The sequence below is a fragment of the Leopardus geoffroyi genome, chromosome A2 (assembly GCF_018350155.1).
Source record: "Leopardus geoffroyi isolate Oge1 chromosome A2, O.geoffroyi_Oge1_pat1.0, whole genome shotgun sequence".
NCBI lineage: Eukaryota > Metazoa > Chordata > Mammalia > Carnivora > Felidae > Leopardus > Leopardus geoffroyi.
This window is the reverse complement of record NC_059331.1, coordinates 5,661,831-5,685,859: the sequence shown is the minus strand read 5'-3', so window position 1 is coordinate 5,685,859 and position 24,029 is coordinate 5,661,831. Positions and strand designations below refer to the sequence as shown.

The window sequence follows — 24,029 nt, the reverse complement described above, 5'->3', positions numbered from 1 at the left end:
CGGACGGGGGCGGGGCCCACGCCCCCAGGTCCTCGCGGCGCCCGCGGCTAAGATCACCGTAAATGTCCGAATATGGGGACACCCACGATTTGAGGCTCTAACACACTTTTCTCAGTGACAAGGTATGTCGAAAGGTGTTGGGTCCATTCGAAGTTAAAAGCTAATGGGAATGTAAAGGAACTTGTCGGGTCTACTCAACATTAAATGTTTCGCATGCATCCTACAGCAAATGTGACTGTGCAATTATCATACTTAATATGGCAGCCTCTCCCTCCAGCCTTTCTATACTCTAGTTTAGGGTCTGGCGACTACTAAGTCAGCGGTAGGACTGGAATGCTGGGTTGCTCGCTGTATCCTCAGTGCCTAGAAGGGTCTGCCACAATAGTAGGCTCTTAAATATTTCGTGAATAAATGAATAAAACGCTTCCAGTGCCCGGCTTCTATCATGGGTCCTGTCCTCGCACCTGGATGTCCCTGTAAAGGCACGGACTCCGCGGTGAGGCGGGGGACCAGATAGGGTGAGAACTCAGGAATAGGTTAAGTGTGTGAACCTGAGCTCACAATTGAAAGCCAGGTCACCTGTGCCTACTGGGAGGTCACTCCCGCTGAGCTGACTCTGGGAACCACAGAGATGGCCACCAAGATCACTTAGGCCAGACGCGTGTGCTCACTCACGGCCACCACGCTTCATTGGGTCTTCATAGCCCACCTCCTCCAGAGGTGGGGGGTTTTTCTTCCGGAACAAGATCCGCAAAGGCAGCCCTTGGGCTATCTCTGGTCATGCTCACCCAGAAGGCACAGAAAATACAAACCGTCTGCCAGCTTCCTATCCAATCAACTGCTGTGTTGTCTTGAAAATAAATATTTTATCTACAGCTCTGCCTTCAGAAGAAGCAACATGTTGGACTGCCAGCAGAACCTCAGCGTTGACAGGGGTGCAAGCATTTACCCCGCCCCACCCCCCTGCCCCCCGTTTCCCATGAAGCAACACTAAAGCATCCAGATTTTCCTACAAGGGGCTCTGCGGGTTGTTGGCATGATTCAGTAGGAGAAAATGTTGAAGGTTTTAGCTGCTTTCGGAGCGTGTAACATATGTTGGGGTTTTTTGTTGTCGTTTCAAAACCTCCCAGATTCCCCAGAGTAGAGGCTCGGCTTCCCGGCGAGAGGGCTCCGGGGTGCAGGGATAACAGCTGAAGAAGCCATCCATTTGTAGCAGCTGGGCACAGACTCCTGTCAGGTTCAAGCCGGAGTTCGGTGAGCCTGAGCGAGTTCCTGGTCCTTCCGTTCCTATTTTTCTGTCCAGGGAGTATGGCAACAGCGATGACCTCACAGGATAGCTCCAGGAAGGAGCTGAGATCAGATAGCATTTACGACAGCACCTAGCAGGCAGGAAGGTGAGGTGTCAGGCTTCTTTCCCACCCCCACTCCCTTGCCAAACTTCAAGTCTGTGTCCTAAAAGCCTGCCTCTGTGGAAGCCCTCAGGGCTGCCTACCCAGTGGCCTCGGGACACACTGCCCAGCCTTCCTCTCCTTCCTGATCTTCTTCCTGAATCGGACTCCCCCTTTGCTCCAATTAGAATCCCACCTCCTCTAGAAAGCCTTCCCTGGCTTCAGCCACAGTTTTCTCCCCTCGAGCATTTATCATTTGCGTCATCCACGCTGGGGGTCCCTACATACCTCCTGCCTGGGACGGTTCCCCTTCCCTGCCTTGCTCTATGCTTCCAGAGAACACGGCATTCTCAACAACCCGATCTTACCCTATGGAAGGGTTGTGGGGTTCTTCCACAGGGCAGCCGGACTTGGGCTACTTCTTTTCTGGCTTCCACACAACTGCTCATTCCTCTTAGGACCAACCCCCCCTTCTTCCCCTAGGCTGACTCCACCTCCCTCCCCAGGGCCTGTGCAGAAAGGGTTTCTGGCTCGGGGAGGCCTCTCCTCGCCTGCCCCCAGTCAAGCCTTCCTGTGAGTTGCCCGGCTGTTCTCTGCCACCCCAGGAGCTGCAAGGCGGTCAAGGTCAGAAGGCGGCGTGCGGTGGGAGGGTACTGGCCCGTGGCCCCAGAAGCAACTGCTGCGGGAGCTCTTGACGTACTTAATGGCGAGTTTGTGCTCGGTTTTGCTGTCCCTCAGTCGGTGCCCCCCAAACACCCAGAGGCCCTGGAACCCACCCCACTGCTATGTTAGCCAGGCCTTCAGGGAAGGGATGGTGACAACTCTAGATGCCCTGCCCCTGGGCCCCGTGTCATCTGACCTGTGCCCGGCGACGGCGTGTTACCCCGAAGCTCAAGAACCACCATCCCGCCCCTGCTCCTGGAGTGCTGACAGAGTTCAGAGATTCAGCACCAGCTTCACCGGGAAATCCACGGAAGCCGTGTGTAGCTTCGAAAGTAAAAACAGAAGTGACACCGGAGAGCAGGGTGTATTTGTCATAAATTAGGTCCCGGTCTCCCCGGAAGGAATACAAGGAGGGGAAGCCCTCCGGTGGCCCTGAGGGCCGGGCCAGGTGCCCCAGGGTGCAGTCACAGGTAAGGCTGGTCCTTGGACAGCTCCCACCTCTTTATGGGAGGAGCCGGCGACACGGCCTTCTTCTCAGTGGCAGCGGCAAGTGAGCTGGAGAGGAAAACGGATTTGGGTTAGGGTCGGATCTCCACAGAGCAGCGCGCATGGATTTGGGGTAGCTCACACCTGCGCCCAGCAGGAACATGCCTGCCGAGACTGTGGGTCTGAGGCCAGAGTGAGGGTGCTCCAGAGGCCCAAACTCCTTCACTGGGGTCCCCCAAAAGGTGAGCCAACCCTTGCTGGGAACTGGCCAGCCCCCTTCCTGCCCAAGCCCCGTGTGAACCCCCCGTCGGCCTGCCCTGGCTCCTGAGCTCAAAGCCAGCCCTGAATAGCTGGGCTCCTTCCCCAGCACCCCTTCCCACCTGCGGCCCCAGGGTGGACGAGCACCCCATTCCGGTTGCCCCCAAACAGGACACTGGTAAAGGGTCAGGCGATCAGGTGCCGCGTGCCCACTGCTCTTTCCTCCCTCAGGCACTGCACATGCCCCAGCACAGCGCTAAGACCAGGCCCTGGCCGCAGTCCAATGGGGCTGAGGGTCAAGTGCGATTAAAAAATACCCCATCCAGGGGCGCCTGGGTGGCTCAGTCAGTTGAGCGTCCGACTGCAGCTCAGGTCATGATCTCACGGTCCGTGAGTTCGAGACCCGCTCGGGCTCTGTGCTGACGGCTTGGAGCCTGGAGCCTCCTTCGGAGTCTGTGTCTCCCTCTCCCCCCCCCGCCCCCCCCCGCAGCTCACACTGTGTCTCTCTCTCTCTCCTTCAAAAATAAATAAACATTAAAAAAAAATTTTTATTTTAAAAATACCCCATCTGCCCCAGAGTGAGCCCTAAGGAGACACTGTGGCAACAACTCCAAGGCAAGCGCCTCCCGACCCAAGCCCCTGGTGCCTAGGATTGGGAGGCTTGCACACACGGTAAGCAAAAAGGGAGAGGAGGCAGGCAGGCAGGCAGGCAGGCTCTCGTGGATGAGCCTCCCGGGAGCAGGGATTCCAGGGCCGCCCAGCCTCCCAGGAGCCTGAAGGAGGTAGAAGAGGCAGAATCAGCCTCCCTAGGAGAGGCAGGCATCCCACACGGTAAGCAAAAAGGGAGAGGAGGGGCGCCTGGGTGGCGCAGTCGGTTAAGCGTCCGACTTCAGCCAGGTCACGATCTCGCGGTCCGTGAGTTCGAGCCCCGCGTCGGGCTCTGGGCTGATGGCTCAGAGCCTGGAGCCTGTTTCTGATTCTGTGTCTCCCTCTCTCTCTCTGCCCCTCCCCCGTTCATGCTCTGACTCTCTCTGTCCCAAAAATAAATAAAAATGTTGAAAAAAAATTAAAAAAAAAAAAAAAAAAAAAAAAGGGAGAGGAGGCAGGCAGGCAGGCAGGCAGGCTCTCGTGGATGAGCCTCCCGGGAGCAGGGATTCCAGGGCCGCCCAGCCTCCCAGGAGCCTGAAGGAGGTAGAAGAGGCAGAATCAGCCTCCCTAGGAGAGGCAGGCATCCCACACGGTAAGCAAAAAGGGAGAGGAGGCAGGCAGGCAGGCAGGCAGGCTCTCGTGGATGAGCCTCCCGGGAGCAGGGATTCCAGGGCCGCCCAGCCTCCCAGGAGCCTGAAGGAGGTAGAAGAGGCAGAATCAGCCTCCCTAGGAGAGGCAGGCATCCCAGGGGCAGGGGAGGAGGTATGGGGGGAATAGGGTGGCTTGCCACAGTCTGGTGCGGGACTCCGGGGAGTCAGAAGATAATAAGGACCACGACCCAGGCCATTCACGGAGTTCTAACTATACAGCAGGCCCGTCCTGGCCTCATCACCTTCCAGACCTTGTCGTACTGCAAGCCCACCATCCCCATTTTACAGATGAAGAAAATGAGGCTCAAGAAGGCATGAAGGGTTGGCTTCAGCCCACACAGTGAATTGGCTGTAGAGACCAGACAGCACTGAGGGTCTGGGCAAACTGCTTTGAAATCCTGCTTCTGCTACCCACTGGCTGTGTGACTCAGGCAGGTCAACTGGCCTCTCTGTGCCTCAATTTCCTCTTCTGCAACAGGGCCGTCACCGCCTAACTTGTGATTAGTAGGCAGGCAGGGCATTGACTCCATCCGAAAACCTTACAAATGTTAACTATGGAAATTGATCCTCATAATAACTCTGCTACAAATTGAATGTTTTGTTTCTCCCAAATTCATATATTGAAATCCCCGCCTTCGGTGTGATGGCCTTTGGAGGTAGAGTCACCTTGGAGGTAGTGACACCTCAAGGAGTCACCTTGAGAGGTGACTAGGTCATAAGGGAGGAGCTCTCATGAATGCAGTTAGCACCCTTGTAAGAGACCCTAGACACCCATTACCCCTTCGACCATGTGAGGACATACCAAGAAAATGCCATCTATGAGCCAGGAAGATACCCTCACCAGACATGGAATCTACCAACACCTTGATCTCGGACTTCCCAGCCTCCAGAACTATGAGAAACATAAGTTTCTGTTGTTTATAAGCCACCCCACTCTATGATATTGTCATAGCCACCCGAGTGGACTAAAATAAATTCCCTACAGTAGATATTATGGCCCCATTTATTTAAGAGGAGGCGCCTGAGGCCAGGGACAAAACTGAGTTTTAAGGGGCCTGAAATTTACATAATTCTTTAAGAAGAGTATGAAGAAAATAGTGTGTGTGTGCATATATACGTATACATACACACACACGCATATACACAGAGTGGAATACCATTCAGCCATAAAAATGAATGTCTCCATTTGCAACAATATGGATGGACTCTGAGAGTACTCTGCTAAGTGAAATACGTCAGAGAAAGACAAGTACTATAGGATGTCACTTATGTACGGAATCTAAAAACAAAACAAAAAAATGAAAAAAGATACAGATAAAAAGAACAGATTGGTGGTCACCAGAGGCAGCAGGCAGGTGGGGGGGCGGGGATGAAATGCGTAAAGGGGGGGCACCTGGGTGGCTCAGTGGGTTGAGCGTCCGACTTCAGCTCAGGTCATGATCTCACGGTTCATGGGTTTGAGCCCTGCAACAGGCTCTGTGCTGACAGCTCGGAGCCTGGAGCCTGCCTCAGATTCTGTCTCCCTCTCTCTCTGCCCCTAACCCACTCGCATCCTGTCTCTGTCTCTCTCAAAAATAAATAGGGGCGCCTGGGTGGCGCAGTCGGTTAGGTGTCCGACTTCAGCCAGGTCACGATCTCACGGTCCGGGAGTTCGAGCCCCGCGTCGGGCTCTGGGCTGATGGCTCAGAGCCTGGAGCCTGTTTCCGATTCTGTGTCTCCCTCTCTCTCTGCCCCTCCCCCGTTCATGCTCTGTCTCTCTCTGTCCCAAAAATAAATAAACGTTGAAAAAAAAATTTAAAAAAAATAAAAAAATAAAAAATAAATAAATAAACATTAAAAAAAATTTTTTTTAATAAAAAAAGAAATGCATAAAGGGGGTTCAAAAGGTACAAACTTCCCATTATAAAGTAAGTCCCGGGGATGTGATGTACCACATGGTGACTTTAGTTAATAACACTAGATTGCATATTTGAAAGCCGCGAAGAGAGTGGGTCTTAAAAGTTCTCATCACAAGAAAAAAAACGTGCAACTACGTGAGGTGACAGATGGTAACCAGACTTACTGTGGCGCTCATTTCAAACGTACACAAGTATCAGATCTTCATGTTGTACCCCTGTGCGCAGATTTCAATTATGCCTCAGTTGTAACAAAATACAAAATTACAAAAACAATATAATGTTATATGCCAATTATGCCTCAATTAAAAAAAAAAAATACGCAGTTACAAAAACAATATCTGGGCTTCTCCCAGAGCACCTGAAGGGACCCTGAAGCTTCATGTGATTTGCAGGAATCACACCCCTGGCTGAGGCCCTACCCCCTTCCCTGGGCTGGGGGGCGGTTCGAAGAGCTCTCCCGTAAAAAGCCCCCGCAGCACAGTTCCTGACATGGTTCACGCTCCATACATGGGCATCTTGAACAGCACAAGCAAGAGGAAGGACTGGTTTCAGGAAGGCGGTGAGGTCCTCACCTCTCTGCAGGCTTGCCCGGTGCCAGTACCTTCTGCGAGGACATGACGACTGATGGTGGCACAGCTTCCCGGCGGCCATCGCGAGTGCAGTAGTAGTTGCTGGAGAGCTTGTGGCTGGGGCCCACAGGGAGCTGGGGAGGAGGCTGAGTTCTGAGGGAAAAGAACATCAGCACTGAAGCTAGCAGAAAGTCACTCTTATGGCCCGGTGAGGCTGGCATGGGCCTCAGTCACTGGGCCACAGGCCAGGGGATCCCCCTGGCACACTGTCATGGATGTATGGCTAAGGAGGATCCAAGGCCCTAAGGCAGGTAGCAACCTCTGCTATGGATGGGAAGGTGCTAGAAGGCAAGTATGCCCCAAACGTGACCGATACAGAGGACATTTTCTGAAGCTTCCGAGGGAAGGGGGCGGCCCAGACTGGACACCCAGACCTCTTCCCACCCCACCATGGCCCAAAGTTTGCATCTGACCTCTCTTCTGCCTGCCGGTGCTCAGGAAACGAAGGGGTCAGGGTCTGAGGTCCTAGTGTATAAATGCTTGGCAATAGCCCCAGACGTAGCTTCTTCTGAAGGTCTTTGTCCCAAAAGCCAGACTACAGAACTCTTGGGTTTCCAGTCATCTCAGGAACTCTCTGGAAAACTCTGCTGGGATCAAGGCTTATTACTCAAAGAGCACCTTGTCCTCTGAGGTCTCCAAATTTCCTGCCACCTCCTGGTAGCCACAGCTACAGCCAAAGCTGGAGTGGGGGGGCACGGGGGGGACGGTGGGTGAGTGAATAGAGCTCTGTCCTGGGCTGGGCTAAAACCCGGGGTGAATTTACAAAGAAGCCACATGCCTGAAAAGGAAATGCTAACCTCAAAACAAAAAAGAAGCTTCCCTGGAAAACGCAGCAGAGGAGAAAGGCAGAAAAGATAGGAGAAATCATAAAATCATGGAGTTTTAAAATAACTTGTTTGGTGTTTTGCCAGGACTTAAGTTTTTGTTTTTTTTAAACCTTTTTTTTTTGGTTTACTTATTTATCTTGAGAGAGAGAGACAGAGACAGAGACAGAGACAGAGACAGAGAGGGAAGGAGAAAGCGAACAAGCAGGGGAGGGGCAGAGGGAAGGAGAGAGAGAATCCCAAGCAGGCTCCATGCTGTCAGTGCAGAGCCTGACTCGGGGCCTGATCTCATGAAGAGTGACATCATGACCTGAGCCAAAATCAAGAGTCACTTAATGGACTGAGCCACATGGGTGCCCCAGGGCTTAAAATTTTCTTTCTTTTTTCTTTTTCTTTTTCTTTTTTTTTTTTTTACATTTATTTGTGAGAGACAGAGAGAAAGACAGAGCACAAGTGGGGGAGGGGCAGAGACGCAGAATCGGAAGCAGGATCCAGGCTCTGAGCTGTCGGGGCTGGAACCCACAAACCACGAGATCATGACCCGAGCTGAAGTCAGATACTCAACCAACTGAGCCACCCAGGTGCCCCAGGACTTAAGATTTTCTTAAAACAAGTGATAACCATTGTGTAAAAAAATGAGAGGGGCACCTGCCTAGGTTTCTCTCCCTCTCTCTGCCCCTCCACTGCTCATGTGCACATTCTCTCTGTCTCAAAAGAGTAAAAATTGAATTTTTTTTTAATGAGAAATAAGAATAAAAAGGAAGTTTACAAATTTAATATTAAAAGCTATATCCTGGGGCGGCTGGCTGTCTGCTGGTAGAGCATAGGGCATGTGACTCTTGATCTCGGGGTTGTGAGTTCGAGCCCCATTTTGGGTGTAGAGATTACTTAAAAATAAAAAAATTAAAAAAAGCAATATCCTGTGTGGCAGTTAGAATTTGCTTCACCCCTGGAGTCCAGACGGCCCCTGGTGGATGTGGCCATCACTTTCCACCACCTTGCAGAAAGGTAAGAACCAGGGCCCAATGGAAAGACCCACATGCATCACTAGGAGGCGCCATTATCCTCAAGAAGTTGGAAATTTTTTAAAACCTTTTCCTCAACTGGCACCAACGACCCTAGATAGAGCAGCAACTCAAAACTTCTGATATTTGGAATCAGTTACAACATGCAGGCATTCACATAAACTTGGTTATTCTAATGCTATTTTTTTTTCCTTTTGTGCTAATCCTCACTGGCTGCCTTACCTTTGCCAGCTCCCCTGACTTCCTATATACTGCTCTCTCTTCCTTTCCTCACTGTGTTCCAGCCACCCTGGCCTCCTTCTTCCTTCTGGCTTTGTCCAGCCTCAACAGGCTTGGAGCATACTGTTCCCTCTGTCAGAATGTTCTTTCAATAATTGCCCTTTGGCTCCTTCTCCTTCAGGTAGCTCACACGTCAATCCCAGAAAAAAAGACCTTTCCTGACCACCTGACATGAGATTGCCACCCTCCAGCTTATTCTAATTCATTTTGTCATTCATTCGTTCATTCATTCAGAGCATTCCAGAATGCTTTTTACCTGTTGCGTTTGTTTCCCTACCACCTTTTTCTCTTCCTAGAACTTGAGCTCCACAAAAGGAATGAGAATAGTAACTTTTCTTGTTGGTGCTGTTATCTCTGAGAGGGCATCAGGGCCTTGTAAATATCAAGTAATTTTTGGACATAAATGAGTTTGGAATCAAGACACTTCTGGGTTCAAATCTCAGCTGTCATTTTCAAGCTTCTAAGTGACTTTAAGCAAATGACTTATCCTCTCTGAGCCTTAAATCTTTTCATTTGTAGTTTGGGGGTGATAACACTAACTGGCAGGGCCACACTAAAGACTGCACAGCTACACGATCCACTCTGAATTCATGCCCAACCCGACTGTTCCACGAGCAGCCCGCTCGGAGTACAGGGAAGTTAATATCAAACCTCTGCCTCCACGGACTGCCAGGGACCGGAGGCAGGATTCCGGCCCAGCACTCCAGGGGTCTAAAGGAATACGAATTTTGTTCTTGACGTGAGAATAACAGGACAGAGCCGGTGTATGGGCAGCGAGCGGGGCTTGCTCACCGCTTGGAGATCTCCCGGTAGCGCAGCTGCAACTTCGCCTGCAAGTCTTGCTGTGGGAGGAGAGGAAGGAGGTCAGCCTGCAGGGCACCTCAGGAGAGGAGAGGGCGAGGGAGCAGGGGCATCCCAGGGATGGAGAAAGGAAGGTCGGAGATGAACAGTTTGGTACAGGGGTATGAGTCCTGGAGGAGATAAGGAGAGCTAAGGCCTGGGCCACAAGATACAGGGCTAAGAAGGTCTGGGATTAGGCAGACCTCAGGCCTGAATGGGTCGAGGGCTGGGGTGGAGGTGGGTGTGTCGGCCGAAGGAGTTGGGGGCTCTGGGCTGAGACACTGGTTCTAGTCTAGGAGAATCTCAGCACTAAGAGCGTCAGGCCCAAGGGTGCAGGAGGAAGGGGACTGGCGGGCGCGGGTCCGAGGAGCACTGAACCCACAGCCACCCGCCCCGCCCCGCCCCACTCGGCCCTTCTCGCCCCGCGCACCCCGGACGCCCAGTTCCGCAGCCGCTGGATGAAGCGGGTAGCGGACGCCATCTTCCGTCTGCGCTGAAGGGCGCCGGTGACGTCTCTACTGTGGGGGCTGCTGGGAAAACCCTCCAGGTCTCGCGAGGGCTGGAGTGGGCGGGGCTACTATGTATTATAAAGGCTCTTCTCGGAGCACGTGACCCCTCTCCGCCCGACCGCCGCCGCGCCGCCATCATGGACACGAGCCGTGTGCAGCCCATCAAACTGGCCAGGGTGAGGTGGGGGTCCTGATTTGGGGGCCCGGGAGAAGAAAGATGGGATAGGGGGAAGGGCTAGCCAGGTCTGATCCCAGTTTCTTTCCGCCAGGTCACCAAGGTGCTGGGCAGGACCGGCTCGCAGGGACAGTGCACGCAGGTGAGCGAGCGCGGGTGGGGGCGCCCCGGGCTGAGCCCTGATGATTGCCATGCCGGCTGGACCCTGAGACCAGAAGTCCCTTATATCCCAAGGGCTCCCGGAGCGTCCGAGCCCTCACTAGGGCCTTGCCCACCACGTCTGAGCTCCGTCAACCTCATTCGCCGGGTTCCGACGTTCCTCTTTCTTGGGCCGTCTCAGCGAGCTCTTTGTGGCTCCATGCCCTTCTGAGTGTGCTCCCCGCCCCGAGCAGGACCTGAGCTACAGCTGTCCCTACTGTTTTAGTCTCTCGAGAACTTTGTTCTCCACGTCTTGACTTTCTTCGGCTTCAGTCCTGGCTCAGCTCTGCCTGCCAGACGCAGTTCCCTAGTCCTCTAAGTGTCTCCGGGTTGGCCCCAACACGCCCTCTGTATTGAAGTCTGCTGCCTACCACGCGGTGCCCATCCCTGACTTGTCCTAACTCCGCGTCCCTCTGGTGGGCCCCGTAGGTGCGCGTGGAGTTCATGGACGACACCAGCCGCTCCATCATCCGCAACGTGAAAGGCCCTGTGCGTGAGGGCGACGTGCTCACCCTCTTGGAGTCAGAGCGAGAAGCTCGGAGGTTGCGCTGAACTTGTGGCTGGTGAGTGCAGCCCTGGGATGGGAAGCAGCAAACCCGTTAGACCCTTGTTGGTAGCAGGAAGGCTTCACCAAATCCACGGGTGAGGGTCTCAGTGTGGGGGGGTGTACAATGATCTACTGAGATTTGCAAGGCCGGGGAGGGGGGCAGGGATTTTATCAGTTGCTGGGTACCCCATCAGTATCTAATGTTTGGGTCTGTTTTCAGGGTCCAGGCTGTCTGGGTCGACCACTTGTCTCATGGGGATGGATCTGCGATTGTTAATAAAGCATTTATGTTGTACGTAACTTTGGGTTCTCGTTTGGGCTGTCACTGGACTTCTAAAACTCTCCAGTGGGGGCCTCTCCCTGCCTTTGTTCTCTGAAGACTTGGGGTGTGGGAGCTATGTGCTTGTGTCCCCAAAACAAGACACAAGCTGAGTTAGTAATGTTTTATTCTGTGAGTGGGTGGACTCGGGGGCCTTGTCACTTTTCATTCAGCCCGTCTCATCCTGCTGGTCCAAGGTGAGCCCCTCGGGAACACTGACCATCCAGGCCTTTCTCTTGGCCCAGGGCTAGCATCTGGATAGCAAACCCTGGCCCCTGCTGTGCCCCCACGGGCTGGGGTGAAGAAAGGAAAGATCCCCCCTGCACCCAGTCCAGGTCCAGGGTGCCAGGCCGTTCACTGTGGCTGAGGGTCTTCTCTGTGGTCACTGCATTCTCCTTCACCAGGCACAGCCGCGGGGGCGTCAAGAGGTGACTGGTGAGAGATGGGGGAAGGGGTCCTGTCAGTCTCCTGTGGGCAGGACGCTTCCTCATACACAGGGATGCTTAACCTGATGGAGGTCTTGCCCCTCCACACTGTGATAATGCATAAGGAGGAACCCCACCCTTCACGGTGGAGCCAGGTTGTCTGGTTTTGAATTCGCCTCTGCCCTATCTGACCAGGAAGAGGGGCTTGATCTCCGTGCCTCCTTCCCCACAGCTCCAATAGAGGGGCGGGCAGCTGATTACACGAGTTTAATTAAGGACTGAGAAGAGCTTGCCACTTGCCTTTGAAAAAGAACGAGCTTTTCCACTTGGAGGCAAACTGAGCGTTCTACTTCCAGCTCGGCCCTCCCTCCCTGCCGCTGGGCTGCTGGCAAACTCTGGCTTGCAGGGAGCCCGCACCCCCTTCCTCTCCCTGCCTAATGCTAAAGGATCCCTTATTCCTTGGGGACAGCGACAGGAGTCCGCTGACAAAGGAAGGTCTGAGCTAGTTCTGACCGCTCTAGCCTGGCCCTAGGTCACTTCCCCTCTGGAGGCCTCAGGCCATCACCCGATGACCTGTAAAGTGGAGGTGTGGCTCTCAGGTATTTGGCAGGTGGAACATCAGATCCCAGCCACATGCATGAATCCAAACCCACTTTCCCCAATCCTGGCTGCTTCCCCAAGGGAGCAGGAATGCAGGCCTCCTCTGTGAGGCACACTCGGTACCATCTTGGGACCCAGCGTGTAGCTGGGAGGCTTTGTTTCTCAGGGCCAGGGGCCGCACTTACCGGGGAGTCCAGCTGCCCGGAGCTCAGGTGGGCATGCAGCAGGGCAGCTACCTCCTCCTGCTCGGCCTCCAGGGCAATGGCCAGGGCACTGGTGCCCTCCTGAGGAACGACCCGGGTAGTCAGGTCCCTGATCCAATGCACGGGTAGTCTGCCAGCCCCCCGCCAGCCCCACGGTGGCTCACGTTGTCCAGGAGGGCCGGGTCGCAGCCCGGCTGGGCCAACAGCAAGCGGACGGTGTCCAGGCGCCCGTACTCGCTGGCGCACATTAGTGCTGTGGCCCCGTCTGCATCCTGTGCGTTCACGTCTGCCCCACAGGCCAGCAGGGCTGCCACCATGTCCTGGCGGCCATGGCTGATAGCCAGCATGAGGGCTGTTTGTCCTGTCTGCGGGGTGGGGAAGAAGGGGACAGGGCTGGGGAGGGTTCTGGAGAAAAGGAGGTCAGAGACAAACCCCAAGTGGAAGTGACCCTCAGACCGGGAGCCAGGAAAGGCATGTCCACGCACCTGGCTGGCCTTGGCATTAACATTGCCCATGTGAAAGAGCCTCTGAACCACAGCCGTGTCCTCTTCTCGCCCCACAGAGGTGAGCGCGGCCAGCATGAGGGCTGAGTAGCCTGCCCGATTCTGGCGGTCGACCTCGCAGACCCCTGGGAGAGGAGGGAGTCTATCAACCAACAAGCTGACACCCTCAGCCCAGCCTGCTTTACTCTCCTCCCCTCAGGCCTGCCATCATGACTGGGTCCTGAATTTACTGTTCCCTTGGCCCCTGAGGCTCCCTCCCTCCCCTTCAGGGTTCTGCTCAAATCTCTGCTGGTTTCAAACTGGTTCTGGGACTTGGTTTGGTTTTCTGTTATATCCCCCCAGTACCTAGAACACCTGGCACTTAGTAGGTGCTCAATAAACTTGATGTTCCTATTTTCACGACTACCTCCCACCAACTCACCATCATTGCCCCCTTAGAGAACTATGTCGACTGGCCCACCCTGGTGTCTGAATCCACTTGTTTGCATGCAGCAGATCAAGAGAAATTTGGCACAGTCACCCATTTAAGAGCCTCCCATATCTCCCCATTGCTTCTGGAATACAGGCCATCATCCACTGTGGCTTCTGAGGCTATTCCCTAACTTATGTTCCTTGTGGAATCCTTTTCTCCAAGCCTGTGTTAGACTGGCTTCTGTCCCCCCGCCCCCCCAAAGATAGGAACTCCTACCTACCCTGTACCTGTTGAATGTGACCTTAGTTAGAAATAGGGTCTTTGAGAATGTGCTCAAGTTAAGAGGAGTCCTTATGGTAGACCCTAATTCAGTATGACTGGTGTCCTTAGAAGAGAGAGACAAGCAGAAGACCATGTGATGATGAAGAGAAGAGATCATCAGCCACAGGCTGCTAAAGATTGCAGGCAAGCACCAGCAGCTGGGGAAAAAGGCCTGGGACAGATTTGCTTTGAGCTCCTAAGATGGAACCAGGCCTGCCAACCTTGATTTTGGACTTTTGGCCTCCTGAACTACAAAAAAATGAATTTCCGTGTTTTTAAGCCAGCCACATTGAGCTGCTCTGTTGCAGCAGCCCAGGGAAAGAACACTGCTGCCTACCCTTCAGAGCTGAACACAAACGCTGGCTCTATTTCCTCTGGGATCACCCCATTCCCTTCCCCGCCTCTCCTTCCCAGCACCTCTCTGGGGCGTGGTTAATAGAGTGGCTGTTTGATGTGATTGTCTCCCACCTTTCAGAAGGTTCTATGAGGCCAGGACAGCTCGGGAAGAGGTGCACAGTGAGGGGTAAGAGGGGGTTCCCTAGTTATGGGGCGTGCTGTGTAGGTGTTCACTGCTTCCACAAGCTTCTGTGACCCCAGTGGAGTGTGTGGGTGGGGAGGGGCTCATAGAAATAACCAGAGTGGGGTCTCTGGAGGCACCAGGGGACCCTCCCAACTTCCTCTACCCTCTCTATTCCCCTCCCACCTGAGGCCTTCCTAAGCTAAAGGATCCTAGTTCCTTCCTCCCCTAGTTATGTTATTGTGGTTTTTATCTAATTATGTCATGTTTTTACTTGATAATCTTGAGTGTATCTCCACTCACCCTCTCCCCACAGCACACGCACTCCCACCCATACATTCACAGGAGCTTGCTCATTGATTCAACCAACACCCGAGGGTCTACGGCGTGCCATGATGGAGAGGTAGGGTGAGGTGAAGGAGGGCCACGAGAGTTTGAAAGGGGACATAAAGGAGTAAATGACAGAAGGTGAACAAGGAGACTGGGCGAGGGCAGTGAAATGAGGGAGCAATGGCCAATGGTCCTGTGAGGGCCAAGGTTGTTAGGGCCAGCCACTGGGGCAACCAAAATGTTGGCGGGGGAGAGCTGAGAAGAGGGGTGCTGGGAGTGAGATTGTGGAGGGGGCGTAGTCTTCAGTGACATCAAGATCTCCGGGTGACCTTACAAGTATAAGGCTGACGTAGGGCAGAGGTCAAGGTGAAGGGAGAAGCGGGGTCAAGGAACCAAGAAGCCTGGAGGCAAGAGGAATATTCCATAAGGATGCTGAAACTGGTGTGGATTAGCCTACAAAGGAGAGCTGGCCTGGGACGAAAATGCAAGAAATGTGACCTCCTAGGAGGGAGAAGCCAGAAGGGGTGGAGAGAGTAGCGGACTGACCAATAAGAGGCTGCAAGGTAGGGTTGAGGGAGAAACAGGGAAAGTTCTAAGTGGAGAGAAGTAGCAAAGATACACAGCCCTGTCCAGGCCCTGCATTCCAGGGAGGTGAGACAGCCCCTACACGGGGAGGACACTGAGGACAGGGTCCTAGGGGAGGGAAGACCCAGGTTGACATGGGAGCAAGCAGACAGGAGCAGAGAGAATGTCTGGTGTGAAAGGTAGAAGGTACAGGGCAAGGTCTGGGGCATTGGGAGCTGGGGGCGGGGGTGGGGGGTGATGCAAGGAATAAAGAGGGTCCATGAAGCCTTGGGCTTCTTGTGACTGAGCTGTGCCTTCCTTGCCAGCTGCTGAAGCCCCCATCCCCAGCCCCCTTTTAGGCAGGAGATGCCAGGGAATATCGAGAGTATTGAGAGTATCGAGAGAGTATCGAGAGATACATGATACTCTCGAATCATGTATCATCCCCCCTCCTGAGCTCCAGCTCCCTGTGTAGCTCAGAGCAACTGTGCCCTTCCCCAGGTCACCAAGATCTTCAGGGATGGGACAGATCTGTGTTTGGGTGGGGTGGGAGAGGGGACAGTGGGACCTGCCTTAGCCTGCATTGAGAGTGAGAAGCCTCCAAAGGCAGGACCCAGCAGACACTGGGCCTGAAGGATGGTGCCCAGGAGGGCTCTTGGTGGGCAGTTTGTGTACTGCCCACTGTCCCCTCCGCTCTGAGTCCCATGGGGAGAGCAGCTGTATGTGGGTGGCCCGCCCCCCACCCCAGCACTGTACTGGTGCCTAGTAGGCTCTCAATACAGATCTTGTGGGCTCAGCAACAACCCAGAAGTGTACATCTCAGCTCCGGAGGGGGAAAGTTGGGGCAGGTAAGGAGCAAGCACGAGCAGGTGATAAAAATGTGTGAACCGGAGCCAATGCGAGACGTGGGGGTGGAGGAGGGCATAGTGGCCCGGCCTGGGTGGGTGCTCAGAGCCCTGACCTGAAGACCTCCCCTCAAGTCTGGGGAGGCAGGTGGCTGGACAGAGGAGAGGGCCAGGGCTGGAGATTCAGGAACAGAAGGCATGGGGACCACTGACTGGCTGCCTGTGCGCCTGGCACTAAGGTACCCGTGTCATCACAACTACCCGGGGAGGGCCCTGTGGCCTCCCGGTTTCCCAGATGGGGAGGCCGAGGCTGGTGAGACTAAGTGATTCCTCTAGATTTGGGTCTAATTCCAGAGCCTGTGTCCTGGCACCCCACAGAGTGAAAGGCCACCCGTGCACAGCTCAGAGGATGCAGAGGTCTAAAGGCCCTTGGCAATCCGCCCAGGACACGGGGGTCCTGTGCCCCAGGAGGAAGGCGCTGACCGGTGTCCAGCAGCAAGTTCGAGATGGCCAGGTTCCCATGGGACACGCTGTAGTGCAGGGCTGTGTTCCCGTTGCCATCCGCCAGGTTCACCACGTGGGCCAGCAGCTCGGGTCCCAGGCGCGCCACGGCGCCCAGCACCCCAGCCACGGGCTCCGCCTGAGAGCGCCGCTGGCTCGACACCCGAAACCACTCCTGGGCCACTAGGCGCGCCGCGCCCTGCCAGGACAGGAGGAAAGGCGTCAGAGACGGTCCAGGTCTTGTGGAGGGGGGCCGGGAATCCGGCCGGGCAGGAAGGGTCGCTGCTTGTCTGAGGGTGTCGGTGGCGCCACACCCCTTTGGAAGAGGGACTAGGAGCCAGTGTGGGTCCCAGGCTCAAGGGGGCAGGGATACTCCCCTCTGGGAAAAGAGCCTGTGGGAGAACCTAGAGTGGAGGAAGGCGGTGAGCGCCTGCCTTTGGGGGGTATGGGAGTGGGGCCAGAGCTTGGGGCGGGCCCTTAGGGGAAACAGAACACTTCAGCGCTGTCCCGGGACGGACATGCCTTTGAGGAGCCTGGGATGGGGAGCAGGGGGGATCTCGGCGCGAAGGGGTGGAACCTGGGGTCCCCCAACTCCAGGAAACCCCACGCGCTCCCTAAGAGGGCGTCAGGGGAGGCCCCGATGGGGCCCACGACTCCCATCCATGAAGGGCTCTCGTGGGCACTCACGCCGTCGCGGGCGATTCCGCGCGGCCGGCTCAGCTGCCGGTGCAGCGCTGCGCACGCCTCCCTCAAACGCGGGCTCAGCTCGCACCTGTCAAGTAGAGAGAAGCGTTGGAGGGGTCTGGGTCGGGGGGTGGGGAGGCGCGGGGCACAGGAAAGGAAGCAGCCGTCCCCACTGCCCCCACTCCACGTGCCTAACGCCGCTCACCTCCCCTGCGCACCCGGCTGAGGTTCTGCCTCCAGCTCGGGCTCGGGGTCCGGGACTTCCCTGCCGCTGTCGTCCCCGGAGCCGGAGGAACTGCTCTTTGGAGGATCGGCAGCACCGTCCTCGCTGTCGCTGTCGTCGTCCTCGCTGGAAGAGCTCTCATACCTGGGGGCAGGGCGGGAGGCATCCGCTGAGCCTCCCCGGTGGGCTCATTCTGGGGTCCTGCGAGGTGGGAGTGGCTGTCCCCATTTTACGTGTGGGGAAACGGAGGCCTTCCAAGACCACACTGCGAGTGAGGGGGCAGAGCCAGGATTCGAACCCCGGCCTACGTCCCTGCAGATGTGGCCATGGGGAGGGGAAAAGTGCTCACTCTCCGTTGAGGACCCCAACAAACTGCAGGCTCTTGGGTCCGGGGCTGGGTTGGGCGCCAGGTGTAGCATCTCTCCTCTTCATGATGGATTTGAGGGTGCCTGGCGGGGTCAGATGAGGGCACTGAGTCCCAGCCCAGAAGCCGTCAAGCCAGGGCTTAGCTAGGGGCTGGGACTCACCCGCGGGGGCCGCGACTCTGTCCCCATCCGCAGGTCCTGACGGGTTCTCCTGGGTCAGGGGAGGAGCCTCCGCGGGGATCTCGGTCTGTGTGGCCTTCGCGGCACAACCCCACGGGGTCTGGGTGGCTGCATCGCGCGGCTGGGGCCGGGCTGCCGCTGCCGCCTCTTCCTCCTCGGCAGCCTCGCGGGCCTCCTCCAGCTCGCGCAGCCGGGAGCGCAGGAGCTCGCTCACCCCGCGCTGGTGCTCCAGGCTGGCGCGCAGCAGCTCCAGCTCGCGCTCGGCGGCGGCGGGCAACCCCAGCAGCGCCTCGGTCACCCACGCGTCTGCCTCGAGGGTCTCGGGGGCCGCCTCCACGCCGGCCTCCCGGGTCTCCGGCACCGCCTGGGCCCTAGCGTCCTGGGTCTCCGGCACGGCCTGGGCGCCAGCCTCCTGCGTCTGCGGCGCCCCGTCGGGCGTCCCGGCCACCGCATCGGGGACCTCGAGCGTGCCCTCACTGCGCCTGGAAGCCGGCCCGTCGGGGCCATCGGCCCAGGGGCTAGCCTTGGCGCGAACACCGCGCTCGGAGGTGGCCAGGCGTTCGGTGAGCCGCCGCAGCTGAGCTAGCTTGTCGGGGCGCGCCTCGGCCTCCCCGTCGGGCTCCGGCTGCCCGCGCCCAGCCAGCAGCCGAGCCTTCTCGGCGCGCAGCGCGCGCACCTGCTCCTGCAGCTCCGGCAGCGCGCGCGCCTGTTCCTCGAGCTCGCGCAGGCGCCGCAGAGCCGCGGCCATCTGCTCGCGCACCAGCTGCAGTTGCGCGGGACCGGGAGAAGCGAGGGCGGGGTTGGAGGCGGGGCTGCTGCGGCCGGAGCCACGCGGGCTGCGCGGGACGGCGCGGGCGGGGCTGGGCGCGCCCTCGTGCGCCTGCGCGAGCTCCAGCCGCCGGCTCGTCTCCAGAAGCGTGTGCTCGACGCGCGGGTTCCGCACGGGCACGCGCGGCGACAGCGGCTGCAGCAGGAGCCCCGAGGGTGCGCCCGGGGAGAGCGCGCCCGATGCTCCCCCATCGTCACTAGCCAGGGACTCGCTGGACGTCCAGGCGCCTGGGCTGCGCGCGCCTGCGAGGCCAGCCCGGGGTGCTCTGGGGCGGCGCGCAGGCAGCGGGCCCGGGGCGCGGCGGGTGGCGGAGCCGCGCTCCAGCTCCTCCACGTACTTGAGGAAGTCCAGGTCGAGGTGGAAGCCATAGGGTGTCTCCACTGAGTAGGGCGAGCTCGGGCTGCGGGCGCCCGCGGTGGGGCCGGGGCCCAGGCGAGGGCCGCCCAGGTCTGCGGGCACGACGGGGTGTGGGGCGCGTCAGGCTGGGGGGAGGGGGACGACCCGGGACAGACTGGACAGATGCATCCCCCACCGCCCGCGACAGTCCTCGGCTCCGCCTGCACCAGACCCTGCACACCTGCCACTGCGCACGCGCGTGCCTGAGGATCAAAAGCCTATCTGCACCAAATAGTCATGCGATCCCACCCTTAGTGAGCACCTACTATGTGACAAGCATTATTCTAGGCGCTGAGGACACATCAGTGAACAAGACGGACAAACATCCCTGCTTTCTTGTAGTAAATAAACATCATTCCAATGGTGCTTGCTTAGTTAGGGCAATAATGATAATAACAACAAGGTGAAATGGAGAATAACTGTGGGAGGCGTGACTTTGGCTCCAGTTATCAGGACAGGTTTCCTGCGGAAGGGACTTAAAAGTTGAGCCCTGAAATATGAGGAAGCAGCTGGGGACAGAAGGTTCCTAAAAGAAAACAGCCCAAGCAAAGGCCCTGGGATATAGCGAGCAGGGTGGGGTAACAGCAAGGCTGAGGTGAGGGTGTCCCGCACAGAGTTAAAAAAGGGAGAAGGAAAGGAGTAGGAGAGGTGGGTTGGGGCCCAATCGTGGGGGGCTTCCTGGGCCACCATGAGGAATTGGGATTATATGAGACATGCGATAGGCACGCCACAGGCAGGTTTTAAGCAGGGCCATGACATTATCCAGTGGACGGTTAGCAAGGGCTCTCTGGCTACATACGGAGAGAACCACAGGGCTGTGTCTACATAGGGGCGTCAACTATCAGTCTGTCCACACACATGTATCCCACTTTGCACACTCACCAGGCAGGTTCTGATTCAGGGCAAACTTGGCCATGTTTTCTGGAGTAGCTGTCAGACACACCCTGAAAAATGTCCCCAGAAGGGGTGAGGATGGGGCCAGCCCCATCCCTCCGGCTGTACTTCTGGAGTCAGCCTCGATGCTAAGTTAGAGTAAATAGACCCAAGAGCTCCTCCCTCCCCCCGCCCCCGCCACCCTCCCCAACACATATGTCCTGTCCTCTCTGCTCCCTCAAGAAGCCTTGAAACTTTGGGATGAATGAATGCAGGGATCCCCAGGTGCAATCCTCAGCCGGCTGGACGGGAAGAGACAAGCAGGGCATCAAAAGGAGAAGAGAGGAGAGCGATGAGAAAACAAGAGGAGCTGGGAATGGGGGCAGGGGAGGGTCAGTCATTCGGACCTGCTGAGTTTCATCAGTTCCCCAGGCAAAATTGGAAATGATGCTCAAAAGGATGTGGTGTGAACCTTCAGAAGGGGAAGGCGAGAGTTGGAAGCCCTTCATGGGCTCATTAAAAATTCATCTGGTCAGATTCTGCGTATGGAAAAAAAAAAAAACACAACAGGGCTGTTTGAATTCTTTTTTCCTTAGAGGAATGCAAACAAGATATAATTGCGCATCTGAGTGTTTACCAAGTTGCTTGTGAGACTCTTGTAGGAATGATGGAGAGCTGAGGTCTAGCCGCACCAAGGATGCAAATCAATGGATATCTATCTCCCTAGGATGTCTCCAGGAGTGTCACAGGATTCTGCCCTTGGCTTGGGGGAGCTTGTAATGGAACCACAAGCACCCAGGTTGTCAGAGCTGTGGCTAGACATGGGGCTGGGGGGACTCTTCAGATAACATGATGGAGGCTTTAAAAAACGAGGGAGGGGCGCCTGGGTGGCTCAGCCGGTTAAGCATCCGACTTTGGCTCAGGTCATGATCTCTCGTGTTCGTGAATTCGAGCCCTGAGTAGGGCTCTGTGCTGATGGCTCAGAGCCTGGAGCCTGCTTTGGATTCTGTGTCTCCCCTCTCTCTCTGCCCCTTACCTGCTTGCACTCAGACTGTCTTTCTCTCTCTCTCTCTCAAAAATAAATAAATACAGGGGAGCCTGGGTGGCTCAGTCGGTTAAGCATCCGACTTCAGCTGAGGTCACGATCTCGCGGTCCGTGAGTTCGAGCCCCGCGTCAGGCTCTGGGCTGATGGCTCAGAGCCTGGAGCCTGCTTCAGATTCTGTGTCTCCCTCTCTCTCTGCCCCTCCCCCGTTCATGCTCTGTCTCTCTCTGTCCCAAAAATAAATACACGTTAAAAAAAAAAAATTAAAAAAAATAAGATAAACATAAACTTTTTTTTTAAAGAACCTGAGGGAGATTGGGGCACACCTGTGATAATTAACAAGGACAACCAGAAAGCACAAGGTTGGAAAGGAGGGGCTTATGAAGAGCCCCCATGAAAAAACTTCGAGGGAGGGAAAGCAGCTTGGACTGAGTCTCTGCTGTATACCTTGCCTGATTAAATGTAACCCTCATGCAGTCCTGCAAGGTAGGTGTCATCATTCACATTTTCCAGATGGGGAAACTAAGGCACAGGGCAACTAGATCAACCGCCTATGGGAAATGCCCCTCCACGGTGCTCCGCCCATCTCCTGGGGACCCCTGGCCGGTCCAGCCTCCACCACCAGATGCCTGCCTGGCATCTGTCCTCTCCCTGACACAGTGCCCAATGTGCCAACCCCCTGGGAACCTTTCCTATCACCCCTTCCAGGCTTTTGCATTCCTGACGCCCATCAGCCATGGAGTAGCCCCTGCTCCACTGCCGAGGGGACCCTGCCACTCCCTACCTCTGTCCAGCCTGGGTCCCTGGAGCCTCCCTCGCCCCACCCTAAGGCAGGTGGGGTGGGGGGCCCTTGTGGTCCCAAAGCAGCTGCTTCCTGTCCCCTCACACTGGTTGAGAGGGGCGGGCCAGCGGGGGCAGCCGGTGATCACAGAGGACAGCCAGTGCCTCTCACAACTTGTTTTCAGGAAACTGTCAGGGAAGAGTTGTGTGGTGGAAAAAAACCTAGGCCAGAGCTCAGGGGTCCGGGCCTGCCTCGCACCGCTGGCAGTGTGACTCAGTAGGGTCAGCCTCCTCCTCCAGTGACCTGCTCACACCCAACTATGAGGCCCTGAGAACTCAAAAAACAGCTGTGGGCCATCCCTAAGACGCAAATCAGCTGGAGTCGCCAGGCCCAGAAGCTGGGCTGAGGAAGCAGTGCTCCAGGAACGGTGAATAATAATAATAATAATAATAATAATAATAATAATAATCATAATCATAATAATAATAATAATACTTTTGCCATTCATGCTGGGCCAGCTCTATTATATGCAATTCATGGGTATTAACTTAAAAAAAAAAAAATTCCTAGCTAAACCCTCCGAGGTAGGTTTTCTTATCACTACCCTTTCCCCTATTGTCCGGGTGGAGACGCTGAGACACAGGGATATGAAGTGACCCATCCAAGGGCACACACGAGGCAGGATTTTAACCCAGGCAATTTTGCCAGTGTTTCTGCATTGGCCACCCACTTGATGGCCTTCTAGAGACAGCCCTGCCCTCCAGGGCAGGCGCAGAGAGCCCGAGGGGGGTCATCCCTCCCAGCCTGCATCCCTGCCTATACCTGCGTGTTTCCCTGCTGGGGAAGCAGGCCCACACTTGGGCGGCCCCAGGAGCCGCAGCCTGAGCAGAGTGGGGGCGCGGCGGCCCTGCCCTCTTCTCCGCTCCCTGCCCGAGTTGTCAGCTAGATCGGATCCTCTGCCTGAGACCCCCTCATTAGGCCGTCAGAGCCGACGCCACACGCCCCCACTCCCGCCCCAAGGACTATTTCGGGACTCCGGGTTGTGATCAGGAAACCTGAGCGGTGGGGACTCGGCGGGCAGTGTGGATCCCGGTCCTGGGGAGAGGACGTCTCCCCCGCTTGAGGCCGCGAATGGTGGCACCCCCTTATGTTGGGGCGGGACGCTCAGAGCCCCGAGGAGGGGTTGGAGGCTGATGATGGTGGGAGGGGGAGGTACTCGGGTACATCGCGCCCCCCCCTCCCCCGCAACACACACACTTATACACACCCCACGACGGCCTCGTAGAGACAGAGCGGTTTCCTACAGGAAACCCCGCCGGGCGGTTCCATCCGCTACCCATTGTCTGCCGGCCCGGGGGCCGTCCGTTCCTCCCCCCAACACCGTTTCCGTATCACCCCCCGCCCCCCGCCCCCACACACACCCAGGTCCACCGTGAGGGGCTGAACCCGTGTCCCCAAGCTCTCCAGGAGCGACGCTGGGAAAGTCCCGGAGTCTGTTGGGGCGCTAGGTGGCGAACAAGCCCCCCACTGGGCTCCTGAAGGGCGGGAGGAGGGCGATCTCACGAAGCCAGAGCCCCCAGCTCTGCTCGCTGCCCACCTGGGGCTCCGGGTGTCGGGTGGGGTCCCAGCCAGAGGACACGCAGCCCGCCCCATCGCGGGGCGCTGAGCCCGCAGAGCGGCGGGAAGCTCAGTACCCCTTCCCGGTACGTCCCCTAGTGCCCCCCAGAACCCCCGCCGGTGGCCCCGAAAATTTGGTGCTTTACCTGAAGCAGCAGCCCCCGCCGCGCCCGCACCCGAACCCGCCCCCTCGGAGCTCGGGGACGGATTATCAAGGCCTGGTCCCTAACTGATGGCCGCTCTAGCCAACCAGCGCCCGAGGCTCTCCGAGCTGTCCAATGGTGAGACGGGGTGGGCGGTGCTGGTCCGGCCCGAGTGGGGGCGGGCTGGGGGCGGGGCCTAAGTGACTGTCCCTGGGCCCGGGAGGCGGGGAGGAGTAGGTAGGGGGCGGGGCGGAGGGGCCAACCAAGTCCCGCCCAGGGCAGGGCTCAGGAGTTTGGATTTGATCCACAGGGCACTAGGGAGCCATGGGAAGACAACG

At 56.8% G+C, this 24,029-nt stretch overlaps 3 protein-coding genes and 1 long non-coding RNA gene across 4 annotated transcripts; 2 read left to right on the top strand and 2 right to left on the bottom strand.

Moving 5' to 3' along the window:
• Positions 1–9: 9 nt before the first annotated feature.
• LOC123605236 lies at positions 10–9,434 on the top strand. The gene is made up of 3 exons (XR_006715670.1): positions 10–122; positions 1,872–2,012; positions 9,268–9,434. It is a non-coding gene; the product is annotated as an uncharacterized LOC123605236 (long non-coding RNA).
• Positions 2,397–10,124, bottom strand: NDUFA7 (NADH:ubiquinone oxidoreductase subunit A7). Its single transcript, XM_045491820.1, has 4 exons — positions 10,019–10,124; positions 9,541–9,590; positions 6,564–6,713; positions 2,397–2,606 (listed from the first exon to the last, which is right to left on the bottom strand). The coding sequence occupies exons 1-4, from the start codon at positions 10,067–10,069 to the stop codon at positions 2,516–2,518; spliced, it is 342 nt and encodes a 113-aa protein (XP_045347776.1). The 5' UTR covers positions 10,070–10,124; the 3' UTR covers positions 2,397–2,515.
• A 19-nt stretch (positions 10,125–10,143) lies between these two features.
• On the top strand, positions 10,144–11,317 carry RPS28 (ribosomal protein S28). The gene is made up of 4 exons (XM_045491821.1): positions 10,144–10,273; positions 10,367–10,414; positions 10,900–11,033; positions 11,238–11,317. The coding sequence occupies exons 1-3, from the start codon at positions 10,235–10,237 to the stop codon at positions 11,020–11,022; spliced, it is 210 nt and encodes a 69-aa protein (XP_045347777.1). The 5' UTR covers positions 10,144–10,234; the 3' UTR covers positions 11,023–11,033; positions 11,238–11,317.
• Positions 11,318–11,446: 129 nt separating this feature from the next.
• On the bottom strand, positions 11,447–23,767 carry KANK3 (KN motif and ankyrin repeat domains 3). Its single transcript, XM_045491818.1, has 12 exons — positions 23,695–23,767; positions 20,515–20,646; positions 20,117–20,178; positions 17,992–19,287; positions 17,814–17,913; positions 17,447–17,608; positions 17,245–17,329; positions 16,540–16,756; positions 13,050–13,192; positions 12,729–12,929; positions 12,547–12,645; positions 11,447–11,768 (listed from the first exon to the last, which is right to left on the bottom strand). The coding sequence occupies exons 2-12, from the start codon at positions 20,526–20,528 to the stop codon at positions 11,691–11,693; spliced, it is 2,457 nt and encodes an 818-aa protein (XP_045347774.1). The 5' UTR covers positions 20,529–20,646; positions 23,695–23,767; the 3' UTR covers positions 11,447–11,690.
• Between the last annotated feature and the right edge of the window lie 262 nt (positions 23,768–24,029).

Excerpts from the sequence above, each read along its gene's own strand:
- NDUFA7 (XM_045491820.1), bottom strand. The coding sequence starts at position 10,069 with ATGGCGTCCGCTACCCGCTTCATCCAGCGGCTGCGGAACTGGGCGTCC. Across the intron at positions 9,591-10,018 it reads TGCGGAACTGGGCGTCCGGG|CAAGACTTGCAGGCGAAGTT; the intron begins GTGCGCGGGGCG and ends CTCCTCCCACAG. Across the intron at positions 2,607-6,563 it reads CCGGGCAAGCCTGCAGAGAG|CTCACTTGCCGCTGCCACTG; the intron begins GTGAGGACCTCA and ends TTTCCTCTCCAG.
- RPS28 (XM_045491821.1), top strand. The coding sequence starts at position 10,235 with ATGGACACGAGCCGTGTGCAGCCCATCAAACTGGCCAGG. Across the intron at positions 10,274-10,366 it reads AGCCCATCAAACTGGCCAGG|GTCACCAAGGTGCTGGGCAG; the intron begins GTGAGGTGGGGG and ends TCTTTCCGCCAG. Across the intron at positions 10,415-10,899 it reads CGCAGGGACAGTGCACGCAG|GTGCGCGTGGAGTTCATGGA; the intron begins GTGAGCGAGCGC and ends TGGGCCCCGTAG.
- KANK3 (XM_045491818.1), bottom strand. Across the intron at positions 17,330-17,446 it reads CAGCCGGGTGCGCAGGGGAG|GTGCGAGCTGAGCCCGCGTT; the intron begins GTGAGCGGCGTT and ends TCTACTTGACAG. Across the intron at positions 16,757-17,244 it reads GCGGAATCGCCCGCGACGGC|GGCGCGGCGCGCCTAGTGGC; the intron begins GTGAGTGCCCAC and ends CTGTCCTGGCAG.